Genomic DNA, 23,894 nt, shown 5'->3' with positions numbered 1-23,894 from the left:
TCTCTTTTCTTGTTTCTGCTTTTGACTCTCACTCTTTCTCTCTCTCTTAAACACACACACAAACACCCACATGACAGCTCCTCTCTAGACTGGAAGCTCGTTTTGGGCAGGAAAATTGTCTACTAATTTTGTTGTACTGTATTCGCCCAAGTGCTTTAATATGATGCTCTGAACACAGTAAGCACTTAGAGAAGTGGCATGGCTTAGTGGAAAGAGCAAGGGCTTGAGATCAGAGGACGTGGGTTCTAATCCCGGCTCCGCCACTTGTCTGCTGTTTGACCTTGGGCAAGTCACTTAACTTCTCTGTGCTTCAGTTACCTCATCTGTAAAATGGGGATTAAGACTGTGAGCCCTATGTGAGACAACCTGATTACCTTGTATGTACCCCAGCGCTTAGAACAGTGCTTGGCACATAGTAAGTGCTTGACAAATATCATTATTATTATTATTATTATTATTACATTTTTAGTGAATACCACTGATTGATTGATTAAATACCACTGATTACTACTACTATTATTATTACTTATCCTGTCTTTTGATATCGAGTCATTTCCGACTCATAGACATATCTCTCCCAGAATGCCCCACCTCTAACTGCAATCGTTCTGGTAGTGTATCCATAGAGTTTTCTTGGTAAAAATATGGAATTGGTTTACCATTGCCTCCTTCTGCCCAGTAAATTTGAGTCTCTGCCCTCAACAACAACTCTCTCCTCGACCCCCTCCAGTCTGGCTTCCGTCCCCTTCATTCCACGGAAACTGCCCTCTCAAAGGTCACCAATGACCTCCTGCTTGCCAAATCCAACGGCTCATATTCTGTCCTAATCCTCCTCGACCTCTCAGCTGCCTTTGACACTGTGGACCACCCCCTTCTCCTCAACACGCTATCTGACCTTGGCTTCACAGACTCCGTCCTCTCCTGGTTCTCCTCTTATCTCTCCGGTCGTTCTTTCTCAGTCTCTTTTGCAGGCTCCTCCTCCCCCTCCCATCCTCTTACTGTGGGGGTTCCCCAAGGTTCAGTGCTTGGTCCCCTTCTGTTCTCAATCTACACTCACTCCCTTGGTGACCTCATTCGCTCCCACGGCTTCAACTATCATCTCTACGCTGATGACACCCAGATCTACATCTCTGCCCCTGCTCTCTCCCCCTCCCTCCAGGCTCGCATCTCCTCCTGCCTTCAGGACATCTCCATCTGGATGTCCGCCCGCCACCTAAAGCTCAACATGTCAAAGACTGAGCTCCTTGTCTTCCCTCCCAAACCTTGTCCTCTCCCTGACTTTCCCATCTCTGTTGACGGCACTACCATCCTTCCCGTCTCACAAGCCCGCAACCTTGGTGTCATCCTCGACTCCGCTCTCTCATTCACCCCTCACATCCAAGCCGTCACCAAAACCTGCCGGTCTCAGCTCCGCAACATTGCCAAGATCCGCCCTTTCCTCTCCATCCAAACTGCTATCCTGCTCATTCAAGCTCTCATCCTATCCCGTCTGGACTACTGCACCAGCCTTCTCTCTGATCTCCCATCCTCGTGTCTCTCTCCACTTCAATCCATACTTCATGCTGCTGCCCAGATTATCTTTGTCCAGAAACGCTCTGGGCATATTACTCCCCTCCTCAAAAATCTCCAGTGGCTACCAATCAATCTGCGCATCAGGCAGAAACTCCTCACCCTGGGCTTCAAGGCTGTCCATCACCTCGCCCCCTCCTACCTCACCTCCCTTCTCTCCTTCTACTGCCCAGCCCGCAACCTCCGCTCCTCTGCCGCTAATCTCCTCACTGTACCTCGTTCTTGCCTGTCCCGCCGTCGACCCCCGGCCCACGTCATCCCCCGGGCCTGGAATGCCCTCCCTCTGCCCCTCCGCCAAGCTAGCTCTCTTCCTCCCTTCAAGGCCCTGCTGAGAGCTCACCTCCTCCAGGAGGCCTTCCCAGACTGAGCCCCTTCCTTCCTCTCCCCCTCGTCCCCCTCTCCATCCCCCCATCTTACCTCCTTCCCTTCCCCACAGCACCTGTATATATGTATATATGGTTGTACATATTTATTACTCTATTTATTTATTTATTTATTTATTTATTTTACTTGTACATTTCTATCCTATTTATCTTATTTTGTTGGTATGTTTGGTTCTGTTCTCTGTCTCCCCCTTTTAGACTGTGAGCCCACTGTTGGGTAGGGACTGTCTCTATGTGTTGCCAATTTGTACTTCCCAAGCGCTTAGTACAGTGCTCTGCACATAGTAAGCGCTCAATAAATACGATTGATTGATTCTCTCCCATGCCCAGCACAGGCGAGTTTTGACTTATAGCAGATTGCCTTCCATTCACTAGCCACTAGCCAAGCTAGGAATGGAATGGATAGGTCTCTGCTTGAATCTCCCTCCCGTAGTCGAGACTGGTAGAGTACTGGAAACTCTCCCCTGAGAGGGGACTATTACTACTACTACTACTACTACTACTAATGGTACTTGTTAAGCACTTACTATGTACCAGGCATTGTACTAAGCCCTGGGGTGGATACAAGCCAATTGGGTTGGACAAAGTCTCTATCCCACACAGGGCTAACAGTCTCAATCCCCATTTCACAGATGCGATAACCGAGGCACAGGGAAGGTCACACAACTGAAAAGTGGCAAAGACTCCAAGGTCCATGCTCTTTCATTCATTCATTCATTCATTCATTCATTCAATCACAATTTTTGAGCACTTACTGTGTGCAGAGTACTGTTCTAAGCACTTGGGAGAGTACAATATAACAATAAACAGACACACACCCTGTCCGCTACTACTAAAACAATTCTTCTGGGGTTGGCGACAATAACTTCATCTTAGGCAGCAAGCTGAGATATCAGGCTGTCCTTTCCTAGACAAACCAGGTAAGACTGTTAATTTCCATGGGGGATTTAGAATTTAAGTGCCTTCAAATACATTACATAAAAACTTTGATATACAAAAACCTGGTACATTATAGAATGAAGTATGAAATTACCCTCAACGTGGAACTTACTTCTCATGTGTTAGTAATTCAACCAAGGTAATTCAGTGCTTTGCTCTTCTCTTCCCCGGAGTCTTATACTTTGCACAGCAGGAAGCCTTCCAAGCAGCAAGGTACACTAAAATATTTTTTTTTCATTCTAATAAAGACCTCAGGCCCCTGGCCTAGACCAGTCATGTCACCCTCTCCCTTCTGTGCCATCTAAAATAATAATGATGATATTTTTTAAGCGCTTACTATGTGCCAAGCACCGTTCTAGGCGCTGGGGTAGATACAAGGTTATCAGGTTGTCCCATGTGGGGTTCAGAGTCTTAATCCCCATTTTACAGATGAGGTAACTGAGGCCCAGAGAAGTTAAGTGATTGCCCAAAGTCACACAGCTGACAAGTGGCGGAACCGGGATTAGAACCCACATCCTCCGACTCTCAAGCCCGTGCTCTTTCCACTAAGCCAAGGGACCTCTGCCCTTTGGGCATTTGGTATTCACCCCACCTTCTGCCCCACAGCACCTTTGTACATATTCTTTATTTAAATTATAAATAATTTATTTCTATTAATGTCTGTCTCCCCCTCTAGACTGTAAGCTCCTTGTGGGCAGGGAACATGTCTACCAACTCTGTTCATTCATTCATTCAATCGTATTTATTGAGCGCTTACTGTGTGTAGAGTACTGTACTAAGCGCTTGCACTGTACTAAGCTCTGTTAAATTTTATTCATCTCCCCTCCCAGTCCCACAGCACTTATGTGCATATCTGTAATTTATTTATTACTATTAATGTCTGTCTCCCCATTCATTCATTCAATCATATTTATTGAGCGCTTACTGTGTGCAGAGCACTGTACTAAGCACTTAGCACTAAGCTTGTTGTGGGCAGGGAATGTGTCTGTTTATTGTTAGAATGTACTCTCCCAAGCATTTAGAATAGTGCTTTGCACACAGTAAACACTAAATAAAAATGATCAACTAGCTGACTACTCTCCCAAGCACTAAGTGCAGTACTCTGCATGCAGAAAGCACTCAATTTCTTTTATGGTATTTGAGAGCCTACTATGTGCCAGGCACTGCTCAGTAAATACCACGGATTGATGGACCGATTGATTGACTGATGCCCAAGGCTGATTTGCACCCATTTGGTGGGAATCCATACCTGCTCGATTCTCCAGAGGAGCTCCTTCTTCTGCCAGTCCCATTCCCGCCGGTCCCGGTCCAGCTGGTTGAGAAGCTCCACCTTTTCCCTGTTCCAGTTCTTCTCGCTGTGCTGGACTTGCCAACGCAGATCCATGACCAGCCCGTGACTGTCTGCCAGGAGCTTCCTGTGCTCTTCCCTCTCCTTCTTCAAAGTCCCCTTGGTATCGCCAGCCTCGCCCAGAAGCCTCTCACTTTCCCTCTCCAGCTGGCAAGGAAATAAGCAGGGGTAAGTGCCTCCTCCTTTGGCCATCTCCAGGAGAAGGGGAAATTCATTCATCCATTCATTCAATCATATTTTTTGAGCGCTTACTGTGTGCAGAGCACTGTACTAAGCGCTTGGAAAGTACACGATAGCAATCAAGACAATCCCTGCCAACAGCAGGTTTACAGTCTAGAGGGGGAGGTGAGACAGATATCGAAACAAACATGAATCAATATAAATAAGTAGAATTATAGATGTATATATTTAGGCATAAGTATCGTGGGGTGGGGAGTGGGGGAAGAGCAAAGGGAGTGAGTTGAGGTGATGCAGAAGGGAGGGGAAGCTGAGGAAAAGGGGGCTTAGTCTGGGAAGGCCTCTTGGAGGAGGTGCATCTTCAGTAGGGCATTGGAGGGGGAAAGGGCGACTGTTTCGGGGAAATGGTTTCCCCAAACCATGAAGCAGCCTGGCATAGTGGATAGAGCACAAGTCTGGGAGTTAGCAGGATCTGGGTTCACAACATCGCCAAGATCCGCCCTTTCCTCTCCATCCAAACCGTTACCTTGTTGGTTCAATATCTCATACTACCCCAACTGGATTACTGCGTCGGCCTCCTCTCTGATCTCCCATCCTCCTGTCTCTCCCCGCTTCAGTCTATTATTCACTCTGCTGCCCGGATTATCTTTGTACAGAAATGCACTGGGCATGTCACTCCCCACCTCAAAAATCTCCAGTGGTTGCCTATCAACCGTCGCTTGAAGCAAAAACTCCTTATTCTCGTCTTCAAAGCGCTCCATCACCTCGCCCCCTCCTACCTCACCTCCCTTCTCTCCTTCTCCAGCCCAGCCTGCATACTCCAGTCCTCTGCCACTAACCTCCTCACTGTGCCTCGTTCTCACCTGTCCTACTGTCGACGCTGGCCCACGTCCTACCAATGGCTAGGAATGGCCTCCCTCCACCCATCCGCCAAGCTCTCTCTCTTCCTCCCTTCAAAGCCCTACTGAGAGCTCACCTTCTCCAGGATGCCTTCCTAGACTGAGCCCCCTTTTTCCTCTCCTCCTCCCTTCCCCATCGCCCCCACTCCCTCCCTCTGCCCTCGCCGTCCCCCTCCCCTCAGCACTTGTATATGTTTGCACATATTTATTACTCTATTTTATTAATGATGTGTATATAGCTATAATTCTATTTATTCTGATGGCATTGACACCTGTCTACTTGTTTTGTTTTGTTGTCTGTCTCCCCCTTCTACACTGTGAGCCCATTGTTGGGTAGGGACTGTCTCTATATGTTGCCGATTTGTACTTCCCAAGTGCTTAGTACAGTGCTCTGCACACAGTAAGTGCTCAATAAATACGATTGAATGAGTGAATGAATGAATGAATGAATGAATGGATGGGTTCTAATTCCAGCTATGCCACTTGTCTACTGGGTGATCTTGGGCAAGTCACTTCACTTCTCTGGGCCTCAGTTACCTTATCTGTAAAATGGGGATTGAGACTGTGAGCCCTATGTGGAACAGGGACTGTGTCCATCCTGATTAGTCTGTATCTATCCCAGCACTTAGTACGGTACCTGGCACAAAGTAAGAACTTAACAAGTACTCTTAAAGCAAAAATCAAAACAATAAAACCCTCAATGCCGTCAAGTTCACGCCCAATTTTAAGAAAGTTCTCCCATCCCAAAGGCTCAACCAAACAGAGGAGAACAAAGACTGAATAGGATACAGTTTTTGTGAAAATTCAGAAAGTAGCATGGCTTGCAAGTCAGAGGATGTATGTTCTAATCCTATCTCCATGACTTTTTTTCTTTGTGACCTTGGGCAAGTCACTTAATATCTCTGTACCTCAGTTTCTTCAAGTGTAAAATGGGGATTCAGTGCCCATTCTCTCTCCTACCAAGACTGTGAGCCCCATGCGGTACAGGGACTATGTCTGACCTGATTATCTTGAATAACTCCAGCGCCAGCTCAGAGTTAAGTGTTTAACAAATACCACAATTATCATTACTATAATTATCATCAACACCATCATTATCATCATCATCACAGGATAAGAATAGTCTCACCACCTAAAAAACTATTCCCTACACGTTGGAACTGCCCTATACTGATAAGGAGACAAGTGACTAAATCTTTTTCTTGTGTGTGTGGTATTTGTTAAGCATTTATCATGAGAAGCAGCATGGCTCAGTGGAAAGAGCACGGGCTTTGGAGTCAGAGGACATGGGTTCAAATCCCAGCTCCACCAACTGTCAGCTGTGGGACTTTGGGCAAGTCACTTAAATTCTCTGTGCCTCAGTTACCTCTTCTGGAAAATGGGGATTAAGACTGTGAGACCCCATGGGACAACCTGATCACCTTGTAACCTCCCCAGCACTTAGTACAGTGCTTTGCACATAGTAAGTGCTTAATAAATGCCATCATTATTATTATGCACCAGACACTGGGGTGGATACAAGTTAATCAGGTTGGACACAGTCCCAGTCCCACATGGGGCTCACATTCTTAATCCCTATTTTCAGATGAGGTAACTGAAGCACAGAGAGTTAAGTGGCTTTCCCAGCAGCTTGACCTAATGGATAGAGCATGGGCCTAGAAACTGGAAGGATCTGGGTTCTAATCCTGGCTCTGGCACTTGTCTGCTGTGTGACCTTTGGGAAGTCCCTTCACTTCTCAGTGCCTCTGTTCCCTCATCTGTAAAATGGGGTTAAGACTGTGAGACAGGGACTGTGTCCAACCCAATTATCTTGAATCTACTCCAGTGCTTAAACAGCGTCTGGCATATAGTAAGTGCTGAACAAATACCACAATTATTATTATTATTATTGTTTCCCAAGGTCACACAGCAGACAGGTGGTGGAGTGGGATCAGAGCTCAGGTTTATCAAGTCCCAGGCCCATGCTCCTTTCACCAGCTTGTGCTGTTTATCTTTAATTTCTGTGCTGAGACTAAAAGTGCTTAGCTCACCTCCTCCAGGAGGCCTTCCCAGACTGAGCACAGCACTTGTATATATTTGAAAAGATTTATCACTCTATTCATTTTACTTGTACACACTTACTATTCTATTTATTTTGTTAATGATGTGCTTATTGCTTTAATTCTATTTCTACTGATGATTTTGACACCTGTCTACATGTTTTGTTTTGTTGTCTGTCTCCCCCTTCTAGACTAGGAGCCCATTGTTGGGTAGGGACCGTCTCTATATGTTGCCGACTTGTACTTCCCAAGCGCTTAGTACAGTGCTCTGCACACAGTAAGCACTCAATAAATATGATTGAATGAATGAATGAATGAATGGTCACCTTGGACATAGAAGACAGCCAAAGTTCTCTGCCTTTCCCTCCTACAATATAACCAACGACCTCTGTGCACAGAACAGGGCTGACCTTGCTTGCTACACATAGATCAAACGTGGCTTTAACTTTCTACAGGTGGCCTATTAAATACAAAATCAATTCCCCTTGACCTAAAAAACCCACAAAAATCTGAACTAGCTCATTCAGCTATTTATATAGCACTCAAGGAAAAAAAAATCAATCTTTTTCAAGGGGGAAGAGATAAAATCAAAACAAAAAAAACTACCAAGCTTCTCTGGAGGATGTCATGGGGCATGAAGAGCTACCTAAAAGATTTTCCAAATGATTCCTGGCAGCCTCACTTTCAGCGGAAAACCACGCCCTCTGAATGCCTTAGGGCAGTGATGAACCAGCTTTAGAAGTCACATCACCCCGCTGTTCTCACACTGCTGTAGATACTTTTCATTTCTCACAACAGGCTTCCCCATTTCCTCCTTAGTGTTTTCCTTACCCGCTCCAGCACCCCTTCCTCCATTTCCCTTATAAAGACCTTCTGCTTACTACTGATCTGAGTGTTCAAATGGCGAGCAGTTGGGCAGGTGGTGGTATTGCCTCAAAGAACTTGGTCCACCACACTAGCGTGGAAATAAAATTGTGCCTAGAGAGGCAGCAAGACCTAGTGGAAAAAGCACTGGGTTGGAAATCAGGAAACCTGGGTTTTAGTCCCTGTTCTCCACTACTCTGCTGGGTGATCTTGGGTGAGCAACCTCTTTGGGCCTCAGTTTCCTCATCTGCAAAATAGCGATAAGATAAGGCTTAGGTTGTGAGCTCTGTATGGGAAAATGATCAAGTCCAATTTGATTATCTTTTATCTACATCAGTGCTTAGCACGGTTGCTATGATACATAGTAAACACTTAATACTACTCTTCTTTTTATCATTATAATCATTATTAAGAAGACTCCAGCCTTCCTCGGGACCACAGAGATCATCACTCTGTGAGCCCCACATAGGACCAGGTACTGCCCCCAACCCGATTTGCTTGTATCCAGCCCAGTGTGTAGTATAGTGCCTGGCATATAAAGCTGAACAAATGTCATCATCATTATTATTATTATTGTTGTTGTTTTACATCTGTACCTGAGCCACTCCCCTAAGATCCATTCACAACTCCAGGCCACTGTGTTTCAACTGTGTGGCCTCATGGCAGAGAACTGACTGTAGTACACTGAGATTCAGGACTTTTTGCTTTTCCATTATCTTTAGAACATGTAAGCCCAGTGTGGGCAGGGATTGTCTCCATTTCTGAATTGTACTTTCCAAGCACTTAGTACAGTGCTCCGCACACAGTAAGTGTTCAATAAATACAATTGAATGAATGAATCAAATAAATTGAAGCCACTGTTCATCAGCTGCAGATTCAGTATTAGTAATATTAATGACCTGTGGCATACTCTCGCATGACTGAAGATCTGGTAAGCAAATTTTTCAGTTCTCCAAAGAGCTGTTTACTTTCCTTTCTCTGCAGTCTGGGTTCAGTCAGAGGAGAAAAGAGTGGGAGGTGTGTGTAGTGGGGAAAGGCTGAAATAAATAACCATCTTCCATGGCCCAGGTATCTTTGCCTCTGCTTCAGTTCTGGTGTCTGAGGAAGGGCAAGGCTACTGGGAAGGAAGGGTTGGCTGGGTTCCCCTTCTTACCTCTGGTGGGATTCAGGGTGTCCGGGTCAGATCCCAGCCAGGGATCAGAAATTAGGCCTCAAATCCCCGAGTCCTTAGATGTCCAAATTGGACTAATACTGATCTCGGCACTTCTCAGTAGAAAAGCAGCACGGCTTGGTGGAAAGAGCATGGACCTGGTTTCTCTTCCCAGAGCTGCCACTTGTATGCTGTTTGACCTTGGGCAAGTCACTGGGCCTCAGTTTTCTCATCTGGAAAATGGGGATTAAATCCTCCTCCCTCCTCCCTAAATTATTGGACAGATATATTGGACAGACCCCATATTGAACAGATACTGTGCCTAACCCATAAGCACTGGTGGTTCAGTGGTAGAACTGTCTCCTGCCAGGCAGGAAGCCTGTGTTTGATTCCCGGCAAAAGCACCCAACATTCCCTCTATAACATAAACTCGTTATGGATAGGGAACATATCTGCTAATTCTGTTGCAGTGTACTTTTCTAAACCCTTAGTATAGTGCTCCACACATAGTAGGCACTCAATAAATACCATTGATTGATTTACCCCAATCTTTAGAACAGTGCTTGTCACATAGTAAGCACTTGACAATGCTACAAAAAATACCTGAGTATTGTGTGTGTGCACATGTGTACATGTTTGGGTAAAGTCGGTTACGCCATATTGCACATTTTGTTATATATTTTGGGATAGAATGCTTCTCAGAATTAGGGAACACTCTTCCCACAGTACATGTCTCTATATGTGGTGCAGTGCTGAAAGAAGCTGCTCTGACATGCAGGCAGTAGCAGACGCAGTGGAAATACTATGATGCAAGTTTCTGTTAGAGCAGAACTGTCTGTACTGGTCATAATTAAGAAGGGAAGCCAGAAATCTATGCACCCAATTCTCTAGCAAATCACCTTGATTTTCCGGCATCAAATCATCCTGAGGTGCTTAAAGGCAGCAGAAAGAAACTTTATCGATCATCCCAAGGCTGGATGCAGGCGTTGCATGGTGTTCCTACACTACCACCCCTGCTATCTCACAGTGCGGCCAAGGATGTTGTCCCGGCCTGTCCAGTTTCCCTTGTGAAACCAGGCTGGGGTGACAGGGTCTGAGCAAACCCTTATTCCTGAAGGTACCAGGCTGTCAGAAGAAAGCTTCCCTGCTTGCCCTGTGTGGTACAGCCTGGCAGGGGCTGACGGGTGAGACCCAGGTACCTGGACATGAGGTCAGTTTAGGTCAGATCTCGCTGCTATGAGCCAGAAACTAGGTTCACATTGTTGGGGCTTGGTTTAGGATATTGGCCCAACAGGCTCCAGGCTAGGGGAGACAAGGATTCTGGGCAACTTTTTTGGGAAGAAAGGGAAATTTCCATTTTGCTGCCTCTCCCGGGGCCAGCATCCACACTGCCATTCTGTGCCTAGGACTGGGCTTTGCTCTCCGCTCTTCCTTCCACCTCTGCTACCATGGCTCACGGTTGGCAAGTGCAAGACAGAGGGTCTCACTGTAGCTACTGGGACTTCTTCAGTAGCTGTTCGTCCACACTCCTGGGGATGGAACTATGGGGTCCCATGCCACAAGTTTTAGATTTGGGCTCAGAAAACCATCCAGGCGGTCTTTTGGCCTGGATCCACACACATATTTATACACACACACACACACACACACAGCCACCCCCCCGCCCCATTCTGAGGAATGGCTTTCTACCCTGCTAACCCCGTCAGAGTAGAGAGAAGCAAGAAAAGTCTGTCTTTGAGCCCAGTCTAGCTGAAAAATTTCTCCTGCAAGGAATGTGCAAGTTCTTTCCTTCAGTCAATGTCACCTAGAAGGCTGCTTGATGGCAACCATAGACTCCAGCATAATTTTAGCTCTTGGTTTTGCCCACAGGCTCACTGAAGGGAAACTCTATAATCATCTCCTCTGCCTGGAGAAGCTCTGGCAGGGTCATGACAGGGATGTCGTGGGTCTGAGTTCCAAGCTGAAACATATTTTTTTCCCAATGACAGATACGGAGTGGACAATTCCACCCCAGCTCTCCACACCTGGCTCTATCTGGAAGCGGAAGCTTATTCAGCAGCCCCCGAGCAAACTTTGGAGGTCACCAAATGATCGGGGACATCAAAGGAAAAGATGCTTTCTCATCTCTGCCGAATTCTTTAACTTCGTTTGAAGAGTCAAAGAAAGCTGCTAGATATCTGTTCACAGAGAAAGGGTGCAGGGACAGAGAGCATATTAGCCTGGAAGTCAGGAGGCCAGGGTTTTATTTCTGGTGATGGTAGTCCTGTAACCTATCTGGACCTTGGTTTCATCATCTGTTAAATGCATATGATGATTAAGACATCCCTTGTTTCCTATGTGCCAAACAAAGTGGAGTCAAGCCATGAATTGGAAAGGGGAATAAAAATAATAATAATAATAGCAACAAAAATAATACTTGTTAAGCACTTACTATGTGCCAAACACTTTACTAAGCCCTTGGGTACACAGAAGATATTCAATCAATCAATCACACTGATTTAATGCTTACTGTGTGCAGAGCACTGTACTAAGTGCTTGGGAGAGTACAATATAACAGCATTGGTAGACACATTCCTTGTCCAGAACAAGTTTACAGTCTAGAGGGACAAAATAATCAGGTCGGACACAGTCCATGTCCCATATGAGGCTCACAGTCTTAATCTCCATTTTACAGATGAGGTAACTAAGGCACAGAGAAGTTAAGTGACTTACCCAAGGTCACACAGCAGATAAGTGGCAGAGCTCTTTCCACTAGGCCCCCTTGCTCAGGTCCAACATAGTCACTGTCCCTCAGAGGGCTTACATTCTAAGAAGGAAGGAGAACAGGTGTTGAATCCCCATTTTACAGATGAAGAAACTGTGGCATGGAGAAGCTAAGTGACTTGCCCAAGGTTCCACAGCAGGCAAGTGGCAGAGCTGGGATTAGAACTCAGGACCTCTGACTCCCAAACCACGTCTCTTTCCACTAGGCCACCCTGCTTCCCCAGGCCATTTCCTTACTTTTGATCTGACTCAGGAAGCAGCTTACTTCTCTGATCCAGAGTCATACGAGCCAGGCAGGAGGTAGACTGTCTAATAATCTCTTCCAAAGGCAGCCAAGCATCCCTTTCAACTGGCTCAGTCACTCTGACAGGAAATAGACCCAATCTACTCGTTTAATGTTGCCATTAATGCACTACTTCCTCTGCCAAGACCCTAAGAGAGGCTGCTTTCAAGCCACAGGCAGGCAACTCAGTCAGGAAATCAATCCACTACCATTTTCTGCTTGCATTAGGACAATAAAACACCACCCAGAGGAATGAATTAAGTGGCCTTTAGGATTACTACTAAATACCACTACTAATAATAATGGTAATAGTAATAATAATGATGGTACTTATTAAGCCCTAATACAGGCACTTTACTGAGCACTGGGTTACAGTTAAATTAATCAGATCAGACACCGTTCTTATCTCTAAGAGGGAAGGAGAAAAGGTATCCTAGCCCCATTTTACAGATGAGAAAACTGTAGCACAGAGACATTTAGTAGCTTGCCCAAGGCCAATACTAGAGCCAGAACTAGAACCTGGGTCTCCTCACCTCCAGTCCTGTACTCCTTAACTGTGTGTGACCTTGGGAAAGTCACTTACCTTCTCCTTGTCTTACATTCCTCAACTGTAAAATGGGGATACCTGTTTTCCCTCCTACTTGGGCTATGAGCCCCATGCGGAACAGGGGCTGAGTCTGACCTAGTTAGCTTGTACTTGCCTCGGCACTTAGAACAGACTTTGACACAGAGTAAGCACTTAACAAATACCATTAAAAACAAACAAATAAACAAAAAAACCTCTCAGGAGCCTCTTTTGGTTCCACAAGCTTCCTCTTAGGATTGATTCAAGGCTTCACAAACTGCTTCAAACAGCCTGAGTCCTCACTGAAGAAAACAAAAATGCCAGAGCCAGGAGAAAAGACACAACTGCCGTCTTCCCCTGCCTCTCCCCTGCACCCATGCATGACAAAGTGACGAAAAGCTCAAGAGAAGCAGCATGGCCTAGTGGATACAGCACAAGTCTGGGAGTAAGAAGGACCTGGGTTCTTATCCCGACTCCACCACGTGTCTGCTGTGTGATCTTGGGCGAGTCGTTTCACTTCCCTGAGCCTCAGTTACCTCATCTGTAAAATGAGGATTAGGACTGTGAGTCCATAAGGGACATGGACTGTGTCCAAACTGGTACATAGTAAGCGCTTAACAAATACCATTTAATAGAGAAAAATACCTGTTCCAAGCGGCACTTTAGCTCGGTCCACTCGACCTGCCACGCGGCCTTGTCACTGGCATAGCGCTGCTGCAGCCCGAGCCTCTCCCTCTCGTCGTCCCGCAGCTCGGAGCGGAAATCATCCAGCAGGGACTTCAGGGCGTTCAGCAGCTGCCGGTTCTCCACTGCCTGTGAAGACACACTGATCAGTTTACCCCCGCCGCACGCCCTGGTCGCTCAGGCCCTGACCTGGGATTGGGAGGTGGGGCAGGGAGGGGCAAGTGGAATTGCGGAGGAACACTCCACTCGGTTCAGCAGGTTCATTCATTCAAAATATTTACTGAGCGCTTACTGTGGGCAGACCACGGTACTAAGCGCTTGGGAGTGTACAGTGTAAGCTCTTCCTCTAGACTGTAAGCTCATTGTGGGCAGGGGATGTGTCTGTTTACTGTTGCATTGTACTCTCCCAAGTGCTTAGTACAGTGCTCTGCACACAGTAAGTGCTTAATAATAATAATTTTAATAATAATTTTGGTATTTGTAAAGCGCTTTCTTTGTGCCAAGCACTGTTCTAAGCGCTGGGGGGGATACAAGGTAATCAGGTTGTCCCACATGGGGCTCACAGTCTTAATCCCCATTTTACAGATGAGGTAATGGAGGCACAGAGAAGTCAAGTGACTTGCCTAAAGTCACACAGCTGATAAGTGGTGGAGGCGGAATTGGAACCCATGACCTCTGACTCCCAAGCCCAGCTCTTTCCACTGAGCCTCGCTGAATGAATACAATATAACAATAAAGAGACACAGTCCCTGCCCACACAACCATCATCATCAATCGTATTTATTGAGCGCTTACTATGTGCAGAGCACTGTACTAAGCGCTTACAGTCAGATTAACCAGATTACAGATTACAGTCCAGAGGAGGAGCAGGTGGGGATGGAAAAGTTGAAGGACTTGGACTTGGTGAAAAGAAGGAGCAGACATTCAGCACAACTGGGGCTATCAGCAGTATTTATTGAGCACCTCCTGGGTGCAGATCACAATCCCCAGAATTTGAGAGAGGACCGTTGGATTAGTACAATGCCTGGCACAGAGTAAGCGCTTAACAAATACCATCATTATTAGTAGGCATGACCCCTACCCTCAAGGAGTTTACGATCCAGTGCGGAAGGCTGACACACATAATAAATTAGATGCATTTATAAAATAAATAGTAAAGACTATAAGAAATATGTATGTCAGGACTAGGGGGCAGGGTAGGAGTATATAAGTGCTTAGGTGGAGTGGAAACTCTGAAGGGAGGGGATATTTCATATTAATCAGGGACAACTTCAAGAGGAGATGTGATTTCAGAAGCGCCTTGAAGATGGAGAGATCTGTGGTCTGCCAGATGTAAGGGGAATGAAGTGGGGACAGGGAGGGAAGTTCCAGCTTCACTGGCAAACACTGTTAAAAAAATCCATCTTTTAACCCAAAGAACAGATATATATATATATATATATATACATATATACACACATATATATGTATATATATATACTTTTATATCTCTCTCTATATAAAATATGATATACATATATACATCCTTATATATATGATATACATATATATTCTTATATATATTCATTCATTCATTCAATTGCATTTATTGAGTGCTTATTGTGTGCAGAACACCGTACTAAGCACATGAGAAGTACAAGTTGGCAACATATAGAGATGATCCCTACCCAACAATGGGCTCACAGTCTAGAAGGGGGAGACAGACAACAAAACAAGACATGTGGACAGGTGTCAAGTCGTCAGAACAAATAGAATTAAAGTTAAATGCACATCATTAACAAAATAGAACAGTAAATATGTACAAGTAAAATAAATGGAGTAATAAATCTGTACAAACATATATACAGGTGCTGTGGGGAAGGGATGGAGGTAGGGTGGGGGGGATGGGGAGGAGGAGAGGAAAAAGGGGGCTCAATCTGGGAAGGCCTCCTGGAGGAGGTGAGCTGTCAGTAGGGCTTTGAAGGGAGGAAGAGAGCTAGCCTGGCGGATGGGCAGAGGGAGGTTATTCCAGGCCAGGGGGAGGATGTGGGCTGGGGGTTGACGGCGGGACAGGTGAGAATGAGGTACAGTGAGGAGGTTAGTGGCAGAGGAGCGGAGGGTTCGGGCTGGGCTGTAGAAGGAGAGAAGGGAGGTGAGGTAGGAGGGGGTGAGGTGATGGACAGCCTTTAAGCCAAGAGTGAGAAGTTTTTGCTTGATGCATAGGTTGACAAGCAGCCACTGGAGATTTTTGAGGAGGGGAGTAACATGCCCAGAGCGTTTCTGCACAGCAGCGTGGCTCAGTGGAAAGAGCAAGGGCTTTGGAGTCAGAGGCCATGGGTTCAAATCCCGGCTCCGCGAACTGTCAGCTGTGTGACTTTGAGCAAGTCACTTAACTTCTCTGGGCCTCAGTTACCTCATCTGTAAAATGGGGATTAAAACTGTGAACCCCCCGTGGGACAACCTGATCACCTTGTAACCTCCCCAGTGCTTAGAACAGTGCTTTGCACATAGTAAGCGCTTAATAAATACCATCATCATCATCATGATCCGGGCAGCAGTGTGAAGTACAGACTGAACTGGGGAGAGACAGGAGGATGGGAGATCTGAGAGGAGGCTGATGCAGTAATCCAGTCGGGATAAAATGAGAGACTGAACCAACAAGGTAGCGGTTTGGATGGGGAGGAAACGGCGGATCTTGGCGATGTTGTGGAGGTGAGACTGGCAGGTTTTGGTGACTGATTGGATGTGAGGAGTGAATGAGACAGCGGAGTCAAGGATGACACCAAGGTTGCGGGCTTGTGAGACGGGTAATGCCATCTAAGAAAACAAAGTTTAGTATGTGTACGGGTGTTGGTGAGATGTACTTATTCGTAATATTCTAATTACATCCCAACAACACCCATACACATATTAAACCTTTTTTCCTTCCATTACAACATTGGACAAGAATGTTGGAAATCCTGTAGGTCACATTACATTTCTTAAGGCAGAAAGACCATTGTAACTTCAGCTTCCATCATGTACCACCTACTCTGAAAAAATTTTCCACCTGGTTTAGCAAGTACAATAAAACAACTCTACATGAGACTCAGATTCCACATCTCGACTCTTCATTTAGCATGAAATTTTTCTTCTCTGATAGCCCAAGTGAAGCATTTAGAGTACATTTTCTAAACCCATCTGGTGCACCAGATAAAAAGAACTTAAGCGTCAACAGAGGAAATGATTACAGGTGACTCACTGATTGCCTGGATCGCAGATCAAGCAGTGAGCTGGACTGGGATTAGAACGCATTAGAAAAGAAGAGTTGCAATTAGGTCACCAGCAAGTGGGTGACTGCAAACACCTTTCCCTTTCCTACACTTCATTAAAGACTGTAATCTTTGCTGCCCAACTCGAGATGTTCTGTTTGACAGGGTTTACTGAAAGTGTTAATATATTCCTCTCTCCCATTTGCCTTGCCTTGCACCTCTATCTGAAATACAGACTTCTGAATCATCCTAACCTGAGTAGCCACTGCTCAAGCTCACCTGGCCCCTGGCTACCTTTTTGATGGACCCTATTCTGTTGGGTTTGCAAAAATTGGAAGCCAGGCTGACAGTCATCAAAAACATGGCACCCCAAATCCAGGACGTTGCCTTTTCTAATATTCAGCCTTGATACCTTTGCGTAAATGGATGGGGCAGAGGTTTAGGAGCCTGATGTTTGAGGGAGGTAGAGAATTGTACGGGTTAACAGCCTATATTCTGCTTTTAAAAAACAAACAAAAACTAACCAGTTATGTTCCTTGAGGGAGAAGAGTCATCACAACAGTCCTATCATGCTGCTGAGAAACACATGAGAATAAAAATAGATCTAGTTGTGATGAGAAATGGGGCCATATGTTTGCAATTACTGGAGTATATGTGTACATATAAATATATACAGAGCGAGCAGTTTACATTTGCTTTACAATATTTTCATCCTGAAATTTTAAATAGAAAAATCAGAACATGCTCCAACACAGACACAGTGGTAAAAGAGAACCACAGAAGAGAACAAGGGTTCCTTGAGGAGAAACAGCTGCCTCGGTGTGGTTTCTTAGACATTGGGGATAGCTCTCCATGAACTCCGCCATTTGTAATCCTAAACAAGATTATCTAAACTAACATTTAATACTATTTTTTACGGTATTTGTTAAGTATTTACTATTTGCCCGAGGTCACACGGCAGGCAAATGGCAGAGCCAGGACTCGGAACCAAGTGCTCTGATTCCTAGCCCTATGCTCTTTCCACTAGGATCACGCTATACTGCGTTTCTAACTTTATGCCCCCCTGGGTCAGAGTAATCTCAATTTAAACACCCTGCCTTTCATGTTTGAATAACAGAAGCAGTATGGCCTAGTGGAACGTGAACGGAACTGGGAGTTGGAGGATCTGGTTTCTAAACCCAGATCTGCCACTTGTCTGCTGTGTGACCTTTGGTAAATCACAACTTTTCTGTGCCTCAGGTTCTTCATCTGAAAAATGGGGATTACATTCTATTCCCTGCTACTTAGACTGTGAGCCCTCATGTGGGACAGGGATTATGTCCAACCTGATTATTTGTATTTACCCCAGTGCTTAGTATGGCAAGTAATAAGTTGGCAAATAGTAAGGACTTAAGAAATACCATAAAAATTATCATAATTATGGACCAACCAATTTTTCCCATCTGGAATTACCTTCCAAATCACACATATACTTGTTTAACAATGAGTGAAGAGCAGAGTGACCTAGTGGAAAAACCATGGGTCTTGAAATCAGAGCATATGGGCTCTAGGAAGCGGCAAGGCATAGTGGAAAGAGCACAGGCCTGGGAATCAGAAGGTCATGGGTCCCAGCTCCACCACTCGTCTGCTATATGACCTTGGGCATGTCACTTAACTTCTCTGTGCCTCAGTTACCTCATCTGCAAAATGAGAATTGAGACAGTGAGCCTCACATGGAACAGGGAGTGTGTCCAACCCAATTTGCTTGTATCCATCCCACCACTTGGCATAGTGCCTGGTACCTATTAAGCACTTAACAAATACCATTATTATCATTATTATTATTTTTATCTGTAAAATGGGGATTCAATACCTCTTCATCTTTCTACATAGACTGGGAGCTCCCTGTGGGACAAGGACTGAGTTCAACCTGATTATCTTGTGTCTACCCCAGCATTTAGTACAGTGCTTGGACATAGTAAGCAGTTGACACATACCACAATTATTATTTAGAGTACCAAGACTTTGATCTGGAGCAACTCCATTGGTGACCCTTGAGAAGGCATGGAAACCTAAGCACGACACAGGATCTGTGTCACAGTAGTTTGGTCTCAGTGTCCTCATTAAAATACAAAAGTTAAAATTATTTTATTAATTGAAGTTTATCCTTTTCAGGGTGACTGCATTAATTCTTACACTGAAAATGACTGCATATGAGGCTAATTGAATTTTTGTTCCTTAATGGAAGTTGCAGGCTGCTACTCAGTTTCCTTAATGAATGAGGCCAACACCCCAAAGAAATCGAATGATGGTGCAATCCACAGCCTGGGGAAGCAATCAGAAGAGGTGTCGCCTTCCTCACAGAAAAGCTTTCGAAAGTTTGGAATACCAAGAAATGGTTCGGAAGTAGAGATAGGGCTTGTATGGACAGCATGGCCCAATGGATAGAGCATGGGCCTGGGAGTAAAAGGGACCTGGGTACCAATCCAGGCTCCACCACTTGTCTCCTGTATGTCTTTAAGCAAGTCACTTCTCTGTACCTCAGGTGCCTCATCTGTAAAATGGGGATAAAGACTGTGAGTCCCATGCGGGATAGGGACGGATCCAACCCTATCAGCTTGTATCTACCCCAGGAGTTACAACAGTGATTGCCACATAGTAAAACACTAAACAAATATGATCATCAGCAGCCGCAGCAAATGAATTAGAACAGCAAGGATCCAGTTTTATGGGCAAAAAATTCACCTTAGCATGTTGTTCTATGCATCAATGTTTTCAGCCTCACTCACACCTATGGATCTGCATATATACACATATATGTATACATATGTTAGTGTATATATGGATATGTATGTATATAACTCTCTCTCTCTCTCTATATATATATATATATCAAACCAATGCCAGTATTACTTCATCAATCATTAGTTTTAGGGATTAGTTTTTCATCAGCCAAGGCAATTTTTGAGAACATGATGTCTCTTCATCTCCTGACTGTAAGCTTGTTGTGGGCAGGGACGTGTCTACCAACTCTGTTGCACTGTACTCTCCCAAACACTTAGTATAATGCTCTGCATATGGGAAGCACTCAATAAATGCCATTGACTGATTAATTGATAAGACTAGAGGCCAAAGGATACATGTTGTTCAGGACCTCCTGTGTACTTAGTTGTACATTTAAGGTAAATGTATCCTCTGGAACTCATAAAAACATGACATAACTTTTCCACTCACTGTTGTTGGGCTATACCACAAGCAATATCAAATAAGCACACTAACTGGGAAACTGAGTTTCTAGTAAGTTGCTTTTTATCTCTCAGGGTCACAAAACCCACTTTATCTACGACCAACCTACTTAGGTGGGATCAATTCTAGTAGTGCTTACTTTACTGGTGGGAAGAGAATTTGGGGTCTATTTGATGGAATGATGGTTGTTTCCCTATAAAATTTGCTAATTCCTTATTAGTGTTCTCTGTTCCAGATCTACTAGTTTTGCTCTTCTTCCACCACAACTGCTGCTAGAGAAAACAGGCCATGAAACCCCTGGAAAATATAAAAGGCTGAAAAGCATTGCTTTATCTCATAGTCAGGAAGCCTGCCTCAGGATCTAGGTTTCATTCTATACTTGCTCCCTCACTTGGTTTTAAGATGCAGTGTGATGTTGCTTCTAGCTACATGGTGACAAAGCACTTCATATACATTTCCTAGATGACGCAGGCCGGAAAATAAACTTATCGCTCTGCCCTCGCTAATCCGTGGGAGTTCTGTGAGGTGCTTGTTAAAAATATCTTCTTTGTCAGCACTGGTGCTGAGACATGGTCTACTTCTGAGCCCATTCCCTTATGTGACATTAGCTGGGAATGCCCTATTAGAATGGAGCTTTTATCAACAAGGTGTGGTGGAGAAGCCTGGGAGTCAGAAGGTCATAGGTTCTAATCCCAGCTCTACCACTTGGCTGCTGTGTGACCTTGGGCAAGTCACTATCTCCTCCTGCCTTCAGGACATCTCCATCTGGATGTCTGCCCACCACCTAGAACTCAACATGTCCAAGACTGAACTCCTTGTCTTCCCTCCCAAACCCTGCCCTCTCCCTGACTTTCCCATCTCTGTTGACGGCACTACCATTCTTCCCGTCTCACAAGCCCGCAACCTTGGTGTCATCCTCGACTCCGCTCTCTCATTCACCCCTCACATCCAAGCCGTCACCAAAACCTGCCGGTCTCAGCTCCGCAACATTGCCAAGATCCGCCCTTTCCTCTCCATCCAAACCGCTACCCTGCTCGTTCAAGCTCTCATCCTATCCCGTCTGGATTACTGTATCAGCCTTCTCTCTGATCTCCCATCCTCATGTCTTTCCCCACTTCAATCCATGCTTCATGCTGCTGCCTGGATTGTCTTTGTCCAGAAACGCTCTGGGCATGTTACTCCCCTCCTCAAAAATCTCCAGTAGCTACCAATCAATCTGCGCATCAGGCAGAAACTCCTCACCCTGGGCTTCAAGGCTGTCCATCACCTTGCCCCCTCCTACCTCACCTCCCTTCTCTCCTTCTACAGCCCACCCTGCACCCTCTGCTCCTCTGACGCTAATCTCCTCACTGTGACTCATTCTCGCCTGTCCCACCATCGACCCCCGGCCCACGTCCTCCCCTGGGCCTGGAATGCCCTCCCTCTGCCCATCCGCCAAGCTAGCTCTCTTCCTCCCTTTAAGGCCCTACTGAGAGCTCTCCTCCTCCAGGAGGCCTTCCCAGACTGAGCACCTTCCTTCCTCTCCCCCTTGTCCCCCTCTCCATCCCCCCCATCTTACCTCCTTCCCTTCCCCACAGCACCTGTATATATGTATATATGTTTGTACATATTTATTACTCTATTTATTTATTTATTTATTTATTTTACTTGTACATATCTATTCTATTTATTTTATTTTGTTAATATGTTTGGTTTTGTTCTCTGTCTCCCCCTTTTAGACTGTGAGCCCACTGCTGGGTAGGGACTGTCTCTATATGTTGCCAACTTGTACTTCCCAAGCACTTAGTACAGTGCTCTGCACACACTAAGTGCTCAATAAATACGATTGATTGATTGATTGATTCTCTGGACCTCAGTTACCTCACCTGGAAAATGGGGATCGAGACTCTGAACCCCATGTGGGACAGAGACTGTGTCCAACCCGATTAGCTTGAATCCACTCTGATGCTTAGTACAGTGCCTGGCACACAACAAGCGCTTAACAAATACCATAATAATAATAATTCTTATTATTATTAAGAAAGAAAGGATTTGTTGCTCTACCCATTGCAGCCATCTTAACTAAGATTCACCCCACAGTCATGGTTCATAATTCGTGTACGTACTCATCTACGAAAGAACAGTTATTTAAGGCTGGACTTGAACACCTAATTCTAACAGAAGTTTAGTGAGGCAGAACATTCGATGATATTTACTCTCTTCTTCCTTGATCCAACTCAATCAATCAATCATATTTATAGAGCACTTACTGTGTGCGGAGCATGATACTAAGTGCATGGAACAGGAATTCAGTAGTGAGGGGTGACTGGCAGGGCTCGCCTATGCTGTTCAAGCTACCCATCATAGTGGATAGAGCAAGGGTCTGGGAGTTAGAAGGTCATGGTTTCTAATCCCGGCTCCTCCACTTGTCTGCTGTGTGACCTTGGGCAAGTCACTTCACTTCTCTGGGCCTCAGTTACCTCCTCTGTAAAATGGGGATTAAGACTGTGAGCCTCATGTGGGACAGGAACTGTGTCTGACCCGATCACCTTGTATCTACCCCAGTGTTTAGTACAGTGCCTGGGACATGAAGGGCATGAGGGGCTCCTGACTCAATGCAGCAGGCACTGGGCTACTGCCCATTTTGTCCAAGGGTTCAAATGCCTATGTGCTTGAGGAGAGATACGTTAAGCCATAACATAGCTATGAAAATAAGCCCTGGCTAACATGCCTAGGCTTGAATGCAGTCAAGGTAGGCCTGAGGAGACAGACAGTAAGAAATTGAGAAATGTAATTCTGATCCTCTCCTTTGCTCCCTTTCCTTAGTAAATCATGAGTCTAGGTTTTCTTACTGTGGGCTGATACATGTGCTTTCTTGGCCTATGACACAGGGAGTTGGGGAAGAAGATGGGGATGAGGAAGAGCAGAAGGTAGACATAAAGGCTCAAGGGAGAGATACCGGTGGCGGCAAAATGTACAAGGTCACGGCAGACCATGCGGCCAGAGCAGAACGTCAGCCGTGTCGATCGGTGAGCACTGTGTGTGACCTAAACTCTACAGTGTCCAAAGAAATGCTGCCATCTTGCTTAGCTAATTGAAAAGACTAACAAGGAGAGCCCAAGCGAAATGATTGGGATCTGGCCAGCCCTAACAGTATGGGAATCCATCCCCTGGAAATTCCCTAAGCCGCATTTCGTCACCAAACAGGCCCTGAAGATGCTTTCAAACAGGCAGGTCCGAACACCAACCCAGCTAATAACACCGTCGGTTCACGTGGGATCCTGGCCTGGTAAGGAGAGCTCATATACTCATAAAACCAACCGTTTCCTATGGCACAGCTCGTTACATTAGATCTTGTTAATTGGTTGCCTTCAGTAAAGGCTTTATGATGATATTACATAATAATAATAATAATGATAATAATAATGGTGGCATTTGTTAAACACTTACTGTGTTCAAGCCCTGTTCTAAACACTGGGGGTAGATACGAGATAATCAGGTTCCGCATGGGGCTCACAGTCTAAGTAGGAGGGAGAACAGGAATTGACTCCCCATTTTACAGATGAGGAAACTGAGGCACAGACAAGTTAATCAATCAATCAATCAATCGTATTTATTGAGCGCTTACTATGTGCAGAGCACTGTACTAAGCGCTTGGGAAGTACAAATAAGTTAAGTGACTTGTCCAAGGTCACACAGTAGGCAAGAGGCAGAGCCGGGATTAGAAACCAGGTCCTCTGACTCTTAGGCCTATGCTTTTTCCACTAGGATACACTGTTTCTCCATTACATATACAA

At 45.3% G+C, this 23,894-nt stretch overlaps 1 protein-coding gene across 1 annotated transcript in view; it reads right to left on the bottom strand.

Moving 5' to 3' along the window:
- The window catches only part of MTCL1 (microtubule crosslinking factor 1), a 187,134-nt gene that overhangs the window by 34,084 nt on the left and 129,156 nt on the right, over window positions 1–23,894 (bottom strand). Inside the window, 2 exon segments of the mRNA XM_038746495.1 lie at window positions 4,141–4,386; window positions 13,625–13,792. Coding sequence (XP_038602423.1) covers window positions 4,141–4,386; window positions 13,625–13,792 — 414 coding nt within the window.

The sequence above is a fragment of the Tachyglossus aculeatus genome, chromosome 5 (genome assembly GCF_015852505.1).
Source record: "Tachyglossus aculeatus isolate mTacAcu1 chromosome 5, mTacAcu1.pri, whole genome shotgun sequence".
Taxonomy (NCBI): Eukaryota; Metazoa; Chordata; class Mammalia; order Monotremata; family Tachyglossidae; genus Tachyglossus; species Tachyglossus aculeatus.
This window is presented reverse-complemented; position numbering and strand designations above follow the sequence as displayed.